Source organism: Brachionichthys hirsutus, chromosome 7 (assembly GCF_040956055.1).
Source record: "Brachionichthys hirsutus isolate HB-005 chromosome 7, CSIRO-AGI_Bhir_v1, whole genome shotgun sequence".
NCBI classification, from domain to species: Eukaryota; Metazoa; Chordata; class Actinopteri; order Lophiiformes; family Brachionichthyidae; genus Brachionichthys; species Brachionichthys hirsutus.
In genome coordinates, this window is record NC_090903.1 from 1,068,853 (window position 1) to 1,079,284 (window position 10,432).

A 10,432-nucleotide genomic window follows, 5' to 3' on the forward strand; every position below is an offset into this window, starting at 1 on the left:
ACCGAAAAGCGAGCTGAGGAACAGAAAGGTTCATGAATTAAGATCCCAGCTGTCCGGACAGCAGCCATTTTACACACAACATACTTCAAAAGCGAAAGCCGCCACCGAGGCATCGTTCTGCGAGAGTCACGTCATCATTAATAACAAGAAGTCCTTCCAAACCTGATGCAATTACAAACACATGTTCATAGTTAATTCAATTGTGTTGTTCAATATTGGCTCATGCGGTTACGCAGGGTACATCAGCATACATTGTACGTAAAGAATCATCGATATATTTGAAAACACTTCTATGTTTAGCTTTTTTTTAGTGGGTAGATCTTTGTGACTTGGTCATTTAAAAAAAAAAGTGCTAAAAAAGTGTTGGCACCCCTGGGTTAGACTGATGTAAAGCCCTGTGGCAGTCAGTCGAGGCAGGTGAGGCCATTTTTTTCAATAGTTCTATTTAACCAGTGTACTAAGAAATTGAGTGAGGTAAAATGAATACAGTTGTCCCTCGATAATGCGGTTCATCTTCCACGACTTCGCTGCTTCGCAGAGTTTTTTAATGCATCCATCCATCATCCGCTTATCCGGGGCCGGGTCGCGGGGGCAGCAGCCTAAGCAGCGAAGCCCAGACTTCCCTCTCCCCGGCCACTTCCTCTAGCTCTTCCGGGGGGACCCCGAGGTGTTCCCAGGCCAGCCAAGAGACATAGTCTCTCCAGCGTGTCCTGGGTCTTCCCCGTGGTCTCCTCCCGGTGGGACGTGCCCTGAACACCTCACCAGGGAGGCGTTCAGGAGGCATCCTGAATAGATGCACCTTATCTGGCTCCTCTCAACGCGGAGGAGCAGCGGCTCTACTCCGAGCTCCTCCCGGATGACTGAGCTTCTCGCCCGATCTCTAAGGGAGAGCCCAGCCACCCTACGGAGGAAGCTCATTTCAGCCACTTGTACCCGGGATCTTGTTCTTTCGGTCACTACCCAAAGCTCGTGACCACAGGTGAGGGTAGGAACGAAGATCGACCAGCAGGTGAGGGTAGGAACGGAGATCGACCGGTAAATCGAGAGCTTCTCCTTTCGGCTCAGCTCTCTCTTCACCATGACGGATCTGTGCAGAGTCCGCATCACTGCAGACGCTGCACCGATCCGTCTGTCGATCTCTCGCTCCATTCTTCCCTCACTCGTGAACAAGACCCCGAGGTACTTGAACTCCTCCACTTGGGGCAGGATCTCCTCCCCGACCTGGAGGGTGCACTCCACCCTTTTCCGACTGAGAACCATGGCCTCGGATTTGGAGGTGCTGCTTCTCATCCCGGCCGCTTCACATGCGGCTGGAACCGATCCAGTGAGAGCTGGAGGGCACGGCCTGATGAAGCCAACAGGATCACGTCATTCGCAAAGAAGCAGCGACCCAATCCTGAGGTCACCAAACCGAACCCCCTCAACGCCCCGGCTGCACCTAGAAATTCTGTCCATAAGTTACGAGCAGAATCGGTGACAAAGGGCAGCCCTGGCGGAGTCCAACCCGCACTGGAAATAGGTCCGACTTATTGCCGGCAATGCGGACCAAGCTCTGGCACCGGTCATATAGGGAGCGGACACCCCGTATGAGGGGGTCCGACACCCCATACTCCCGGAGCACCCCCCACAGGACTCCCCGAGGGACACGGTCGAATGCCTTCTCCAAATCCACAAAACACATGTGGACTGGTTGGGCAAACTCCCATGCACCCTCAAGGACCCTGCTGAGGGTGTAGAGCTGGTCCACAGTTTCACGTCCAGGACGAAAACCACATTGCTCCTCCTGAATCTGAGGTTTGACTATCCGGCGGACCCTCCTCTCCAGTGCCCCTGAATAGACCTTACCGGGGAGGCTGAGGAGTGTGATCCCTCTGTAGTTGGAACACACCCTCCGGTCCCCCTTCTTATAAAGAGGGACTACCACCCCGGTCTGCCAATCCAGAGGCACTGCCCCCGATGTCCATGCGATGTTGCAGAGTCATGTCAACCATGACAGCCCTACAACATCCAGAGCCTTAAGGGACTCCGGGCGGATCTCATCCACCCCTGGGGCCTTGCCACCAAGGAGGTTTTTAACTACCTCAGCAACCTCGGCTCCAGAGATAGAGGAGCTCACCCCCGAGTCCCCAAGCCCTGCATCCTCACTGGAAGGCATGTCGGTGGGATTGAGGAGGTCTTCGAAGTAGTCCCTCCACCGATCTACGATGTCTCGAGTCGAGGTCAGCAGTGCACCATCCCCACCATACACAGTGTTGACCGTGCACTGCTTCCCCCTCCTGAGACGCCGGATGCTGTTCCAGAACCTCTTCAAAGCCATTTTCCATGGCTTCAACAAACTCCTCCCATGCCCGGGTTTTTGCCTCAGCAACCGCTGTAGCTGCGCCCCGCTTGGTCTGTTGGTACCTGTCAGCTGCCTCCGGAGTCCCACAGGCCAAAAGGGCCTGATAGGACTCCTTCTTCAGCTTGACGGCATCCCTCACCACCGGTGTCCACCAAGAGGTTCTGGAATTGCCGCCACGACGGGCACCGACCACCTTACGGCCACAGCACCGATCTGCCGCTTCAACAATGGAGGCACGGAACATAGTCCACTCGGACTCAATGTCCCCTGCCTCTGCCGGTACATGGTCGAAGCTCTCCCGGAGGTGGGAGTTAAAACTCCTTCTGACAGGAGATTCTGCCAGACGTTCCCAACAGACCCTCACAATACGTTTGGGCCTGCCAGGTCTGTCCGGCATCCTCCCCCACCATCGGAGTTGGCTCACCACCAGGTGATGATTGGTCGACAACTCTGCCCCTCTCTTCACCCGAGTGTCCAAGACATGCGGCCGCAAGTCCGGTGAGACGACTACAAAGTCGTCTCACCCTAGGCCGTCGAACTGCGGCCTAGGGTGTCCTGGTGCCAAGTGCACATATGGACACCCTTATGCTTGAACATGGTGTTTGTTATGGACAATCTGTGACGAGCACAGAAGTCCAATAACAAAACACCACTCGGGTTCCGATCAGGGGGGCCATTCCTCCCAATCACACTCCTCAAGGTCTCACTGTCATTGCAAACATGGGCGTTGAAGTCCCCCAACAGAACGAGGTAATCCCCAGAAGGAGCACTCTCCAGTACCCCCTCCAAGGACTCCAAAAAGGGTGGATACTCTGAACTGCTGTTTGGACCATAGGCACAAACAACAGTCAAGATCCGTCCCCCCACCCGAAGGCGGAGGGAGGCTACCCTCTCATTTATTGGGGTAAACTCCAAACTGAGCCGAGGGGCAATAAGTATTGCCACCCCTGCCCGGCACGTCTCACCAGTGGCAACTCCAGAGTGGAAGAGAGTCCAACCCCTCTCAAGAAGGGTGGTTCCGGAGCCCTTGCTGTGTGTTGAGGTGAGGCCAACTATATCCAGTCGGAACTTCTCAACCTCGCACACCAGCTCAGGCTCCTTCCCCGCCAGAGAGGTGACGTTCCACGTCCCTAGAGCTAGTTTCTGGGGCCGAGGGTCGGACCGCCAAGGTCCCCGCCTTCGGCTGCCACCCAGCTCACATTGCACCCGACCCCTCTGGTCCCTCCTATGGGTGGTGAGCCCACGGGAAGAAGGTCCCACGTTGCTTCTTTGGGCTGTGCCCGACCGGGCTCCATGGGTGAAAACCCGGCCACCAGGCGTTCGCCATCGTGCCCCACCCCCAGGCCTGGCTCCAGGAGGGGGCCCCGGTGAACCGCGTCCGGGCGAGGGAAGCCCAGGACCAATAATTTTACTCGTCATTGGGGTTCTTTGGCCACCCTTTGTCTGGCCCCTCCCCTAGGGCCTGTTTTCCATTGGTGACCTTACCAGGGGCATATAGTCCCCGACAACTGAGCTCCTAGGATCATCGGGACACGCAAACCCCTCCACCACGATACGGTGGCAGCTCAGGGAGGGGTATGAACCAACCATGAAGAGTAAAAGTGAATCAGAGTTGATGTATTTTTAACTGATTCTTGAATCTATAAATGGTTTAATGTTAAAATGTAATATTTGTTCCTGATCTCATTCTGGATCAGAACCAGAAGACGTGTTTCATGATGGTTCATATCGGACCCCTTTACGACTGGGATATTTGATAAGTGAAGTGAATGCAGATTTTACAATATGTTATTTTCTAAGGGCAGCACGGCGGCACAGTAGTTAGCGCTGTTGCCTCACAGTAAGAATGTCACAGATTCAAATCAGACATGAACCTTTCAGTGAGGAGTCTGCGTGGGTTCTCTCCGGGTTCCTCCACCCAGCCTATCGGCAGTGCCTCCCTGTGGTATTCATCTGCATGGCAGCAGCAAGGCCTCGTAAAACACTGTCCGAAGCCGCGCTGGAGACGCCTGATGAACGACGTTTCTTTAGGAAACGCAACGTACACTGACAATAAAAGATGTATATTCTATTCTTGTGAAGTCTGCCTCCTAATTTGATGCTTGAACTTTTTTTGGGCAGTGCGATCCGCATCAACCGGAAGGGATGGCATATGCTGCTCAACTTCTGCTTCCACGCGGCGCTGACCTTCACCGTGTTTGCCGGCGGCATCAATCAAATCAAGTATCCCATCATCTGTCAAGCAGTAAGAGCGTTTCCTTTTCATTCAGCGCGCTGTAACGTGTGTTTTTAACGTTGCTGGTCGCTGTGTGTCGGCCGTGCTTCGGCCGCGCTGCCTTAGTGACGCTGCAACACTGAGCCCTGAAGATAGAAATAGAATAGAAAGCCTTTATTGTCCTTGCATAATGGGAAATAAAGAAGAAGCCAGAATGAATATACAGGCGGAGCGGTGGAGGGATGTCGAGCCTGAAAGGAGACATTATGAAAAACTCACTTTCCCGTGTTTCTACACTATTCTGGTGATTTTGGGTCCTGATCAACCTAAACAATAAATACACCATCCAGTCAGTCCTTCGTAGTTTGGTAGGTCTGGAATCACCTCCTGAAACACGTCTGGAAGAAACCGCACCCCTTCTGACATCACAAGGGGCAAATGTGCACAAGATGTGCGTGCGTTTGGGCTATCTTCGCCGTCATGGAAGCTGAGCCGAAAGCAGAAGTGCTCCATTAACCGGTCGATCTCCGTTCCTCCCCTCACCTGTGGTAACGAGCTTTGGGGAGTGACTGAAAGAACGAGATCCCGGGTACAAGCGGCTGAAATGAGCTTCCTCCGTAGGGGGGCTGGGCTCTCCCTTAGAGATTGGGTGAGAAGCTCAGTCATCCGGGAGGAGCTCGGAGTAGAGCCGCTGCTGAGAGCAGCCAAGTGAGGGGGCTCGGAGACGGGGAAGACCCAGGAGACTATGTCTCTCGGCTGGCCTGGGAACGCCTCGGGATCCCCCCGGAAGAGCTAGAGGAAGTGGCCGGGGAGAGGGAAGTCTGGGCTTCCCTGCCGAGGCTGCTGCCCCCGTGACCCCCCCCGGATAAGCGGATGAAGATGGATGTGTGGATGGATGGAAGGATGGATTTCTCCTCTACTCAGTCACTGCTAGCAGGACGGCTCGGCTGTGGTTGCTCAGCGGTCCAAGCCGGCACCGTTTGGGATAATTAAAGGATTGATTGAGGAGACTCTTGCGTCCCCCCCCCCCGCCCTATCGTCCCGTTACCCGTTAGGGTTAGGGTCCTCCCTCCTCCATGAAGATGCATACGTGTGTGTTGCTGTTTATCTGAAGGAACTGTGAAAGTAACTCTGGCTGTTCTGCTAGCACCTCATGACCTTCACATTCAGCCCCCCCCCCTCCTCCTTTATCAATCACATGCATAACAACACGTCACGACGCTACATTCACAGAGGTGTTGGATTTAAACTGGTTAGACCAGCGGTCGGCGACCTTCTTCACTAAACCCCAGAGGGCCAACACGTAGTTCTTCAATAAAATCATTTATAAATGATCTGTTTTTGCAGTTTTTTGCAGTATTTAAACATGTTCACTGAACTCCCAACTACAACAGTGCTCATCTATTAATCAGTGTTGTGTAGGACACACAAAACTCACCTCCTTCGTGTATTCTCTGTCAGCGCATCGCCCCGTCTCCTCTAGAAGTAAACCCAGTCCTTTGTCCAACTATGCTGGAATGCTAACACCGCTGCTAAGCTAGCTGACTGAACTCAAAAGAGCCTCACTGTGATGCGCTGAATCAAGGACGTGCACGATCACATCCGCGCACTCGAAGAGCACACTCCAGAAACTACAAAGAAATGTGTAAATAATAATATAATCATAAATAAAGGCAATTAACAAAGTACGGACTTGCTACGTCTCGGACCTATGAACACTTTATAACCGTAACTTGCACTGTTCTGGTTTCACTGCGTGATTGTGTTAGCGTTTTGCTGCTGCTGATACACATCTGTGTATCCATCCTGATGCTGCTGTTTTTGTGGTGTGTTCTGTACTCATATGTTTTTTGACAGTCTACTTTTACTGCGAACCCTAGAGCAGCGGTCCCCGACCGTTTCTGCTCCACGGCCCGGTTTCATCGGCACAATATTTTCACGGACCGGCCTTCATGCAAACATCAACAGACAATAAACAACATTTTGTTCCTTCATTAATAATCATCATATCAGTAAACAAAAATCCTTTCTAATAAGAAATAATTATAATCAAAAACTCGATTCAAGTGACTCCGCTGGTGAAGTTTATTTTGAAATATGGCGACTCAGCGCATAAACGTAGGAGAAATACCCGATCATTTATAACAAGGTGAGCAATCAATCAGGTTAGCGGGGTTAGCTTGTTCCTCTGCAACGAGCCGGAGACAATGTCCCGTCCAGGGGTAACGGGAGACGGGACATCAGAAGTGTGTCCCGTCGAGGGGTAACGGGAGACGGGACATCAGAAGTGTGTCCCGTCCAGGGGTAACGGGAGACGGGACATCAGAAGTGTGTCCCGTCGGGGGGTAACGGGAGACGGGACATCAGAAGTGTGTCCCGTCGAGGGGTAACGGGAGACAGGACATCAGAAGTGTGTCCCGTCGAGGGGTAACGGGAGACGGGACATCAGAAGTGTGTCCCGTGCGTCCAGCCTGTTCCGTAGTTTGGTTTTAGTTACGGTCACTGCAGAAAAGACAGGAAGTTAGAAATGGAAGCAGGACAGGCTCGATTCACCAGGTTTGTTCACAAATGGGTCGCCGATCCATTCTCTTACAGTCCGGCGGGCTTTGTGGTCAGGAAGTAGCGCTCAAACTCTTGTAGCTTCACAGACTAACCTGTCACGTGACCGAGACCGGTTAAGACGCACAGAAGTCACTTTTCAAAATAAAACAATTCAGACTGATAATCAATAAAAGAAAATTCAAATGTTCAGTGCGGCCCGGTAACAAATGCCTCACGGACCGGTGCCGGCCCGCGGGCCGGTGGTTGGGGACCCCTGCCCTAGAGCATAGCGCTGTAGTTTTGCATTTTATTCTTTGTCATTGTCCCCCCCCCCCCCCCCCCCCCCCGTCAGGTCGGGCTTGTGCTGCACTACTCCTCTCTGTCCACCATGCTTTGGCTCGGGGTGGCCGCCAGGAACCTTTACAAGCAAGTGACCAAGAAGCCTCCGCAGGGCCAGGATGGCAGCCCGCCTCTGCCCCCCCAGCAGCCCCTGTTGAAGTAAGCGGCCGCCTCCTGAGAACACTCTGCCCACCTTTGCTTGCAGACACCTGCGCTGCTGCTTGCTCTGTCTGTGAGTACTAAGAGCAAGCACTCTGCGTAAATACTCACTTCCTGATCAGGATTATTTATACTTGCATATATATATACACCGGTATATATGAGTGCATGAGAGCATAGCATGGTTGCGCAGTGGGTAGTGCTGTGTTCTCTGGCTTTGTCCACTTCGGCACACTGGTCACTGGAAACTGGCCGTTCGTTTGAGTGCGAGTGGTTGTTTGTCTTCCGTGTGGTCCTGCAACGAGCTGGCGCCTCATCCTGGGTGTGGCCCACCTTAGCCAGCTGTGACCCCCTCGGCTTAAAGGGCGGGGCTAAAGTTGATTTTATTAATGTTACAAATATACAATCAGAGATTTCTCAACAGTGATTCAGGATTGACGATGATGATGATGATGATGATGATGATGGGATTAATGTGTCAGACAAAAATGCGTTGGCGTGTTTTTTATGAATATTTGAATGTAGATTTTTATGCCAGACCTTCTTTGCTTGTCTTTGCTCCTCCCCTCAGGTTTTATCTACTCGGTGGGGGGGCGCCCCTCGTTATCTGCGGGGTCACTGCAGCCATCAACATCGACAACTATGGAAGTGTAGAGCAAGCGCCATAGTAAGCCTGGCTTCTGTTGCTCTCACTGTTCTACGACGTGCACTGACGACGTGCACTGACGACGTGCACTGACGACGTGCTCTGGTGACTTGATGGCGACTGACTTGGGGCCCTTGCTTTGTGTGTTGCAGCTGCTGGATGGCCTGGGAGCCCAGTCTGGGGGCGTTCTTTTGCCCCGTGGCCTTCATTGTTCTGGTGACCTGCATCTACTTCCTCTGCACGTTCAGCCAGCTGCGGCAGCACCCGGAGAAGAAATACGAGCTGAAGCAGCTGACTGAGGAGCAGCAAAGGCTAGCCGCCATCGACAGCCACCGGGGAGCCGAGCCTGCGGCGGCGCCGGGCCCACGCGGCGGCGGCGGCGGCCACTGCCCTGCTGGCTGCCCGGGCGTTCCCATCAACCCTGCGCTGCTGGCTAACGAGCACTCCTTCACGGCTCAGTTGCGAACGGGAGCCTTCACCCTCTTCCTGTTCCTGGCGACCTGGAGTTTCGGGGCGCTGGCCGTGTCTCAGGGCCACTTCCTGGACATGATCTTCAGCTGCCTCTATGGTGCCTTCTCCGTCACCCTGGGCCTCTTCATCCTCATCCATCATTGTGCCAAACGAGACGATGTCTGGCATTGCTGGTGTTCCTGTTGCCCGGGACGACGTGCTAATGCCTGGTCTGCTGCTCACGCGCCTGCTCAAGCACAACCCAAGGTCAATGTGAATGGCGACACACCTGGGCAAGGTCAAGGTCGCAGCCACCATGACTCGCCATGTCAAGGTAAGGCAACGATGAGCTGTGGACATTGCAAGCACGCCTTTCCAGCCTCTCAAAATCACGGCGCGTGTCTGGCACCATGCTGCACCGCCCTGCATAGCCAGCAGCTGGTGGGGGAGGAGCCTGCAGCGACACATTTGCTGCTCCACGCCGACCCAGAGGGTCAGAGACCAGGGATCCAGTTGCAGCCCTGCTTAAAGAGCAACACCAGGACTAAAGGCCGTCACGCAAGCCGGCGGGCCCGCGCTGGTGCTTCCGGAGCAGGAAGTGAAAGGGAGTATGCGTATCACATCCCCCAGAGTGTGGACGGAGGCAGTGTACACAGTTCACATACTGACAGCCCCCACAGTACACATGAGCACCATGCCCACATCTGTCCACATGTGCCCCATGAAAGTCCCCATGTGGCATGCCGTGGTGCTGCAGCCACGACCCACGAGGCCCTCGCATGCCACAACCCGCGCCACAGGCACAGCTGCTGCGCCGCGGCAGAGCTGCTTCCTCCTCTGGGTGCTGCACAGGCCGGCGACACCGGCTTCTTCCTGTGTGGCTGCGGCAAACTGGCTGAGCAGGAACCGGCCGCAGCACATCCGCATCTGGAGGCGCATGCCCCGCGCAGACAATCCCACCCCCAGAACCCGCCCAGTCAGAACGGGATTCTCAAGGGGGGGCTTCACGAAGGACTCCTGTATGCCTCAGACAGTACAGGGAATATACGCACAGGACCCTGGAAGAATGAAACTACCGTGTAGTAACACCAGAATACACCTTCATCGCTTCCTAGAACTGAGAACAAGAAGAGAAGTGAACTAGATGTCATCACAATCAGCGTGGGGCGTTTCTGTGCGTCGTTGTGCTGCTTTACTGTGCAGAACTCAAATATCTGTGAAGATACGCAAAACAGGATCTCTGCAGGACGAGAGTTAGTGTCACATCATGCCATCAGCTGTGCTTTGAAGTATTTCCACTGTTCCATATTGCTGCAGATCTCTCTCTTTATATAGAAAATAAAATGACTGGCTGTGTGTGTGTGTGTGTAACAGTGTTGTGCTGTTCATGCTCCAAAATCTTTTACACGCCATCAAATAATCTGACAGTGAACCTCCAGTACCTGAAAAGAACTTCTCGCTATCCATATTTTGGATGACAAAACCAGCAATTTCAGACTCCATGGGTATTTTTCTTTTGCCATTCAGTCACGCATCTGTGAATAGCCAATGTAGAAAGATGCTAGCCAATTTAGAAAGATGCTAGCCAATGTAGAAAGATGCTAGCCAAATTAGAAAGATGCTAGCCAATGTAGAAAGATGCTAGCCAATTTAGAAAGATGCTAGCCAATGTAGAAAGATGCTAGCCAATTTAGAAAGATGCTAGCCAGGGCGGCTGTGACAATTTAAAGCAACACAACAG

General features: G+C 53.3%; 1 protein-coding gene across 1 annotated transcript in view; it reads left to right on the forward strand.

Annotated features, from left to right (window-relative positions):
- Positions 1 to 9,774, forward strand: part of LOC137896043 (adhesion G protein-coupled receptor A1) — a 28,396-nt gene extending 18,622 nt beyond the window's left edge. Inside the window, exons 3-6 of the mRNA XM_068741573.1 lie at positions 4,463 to 4,586; positions 7,450 to 7,595; positions 8,167 to 8,262; positions 8,394 to 9,774. Coding sequence (XP_068597674.1) covers positions 4,463 to 4,586; positions 7,450 to 7,595; positions 8,167 to 8,262; positions 8,394 to 9,774 — 1,747 coding nt within the window. The remainder of the gene's footprint in view (positions 1 to 4,462; positions 4,587 to 7,449; positions 7,596 to 8,166; positions 8,263 to 8,393) is intronic.
- The last annotated feature ends 658 nt before the right edge of the window (positions 9,775 to 10,432 follow it).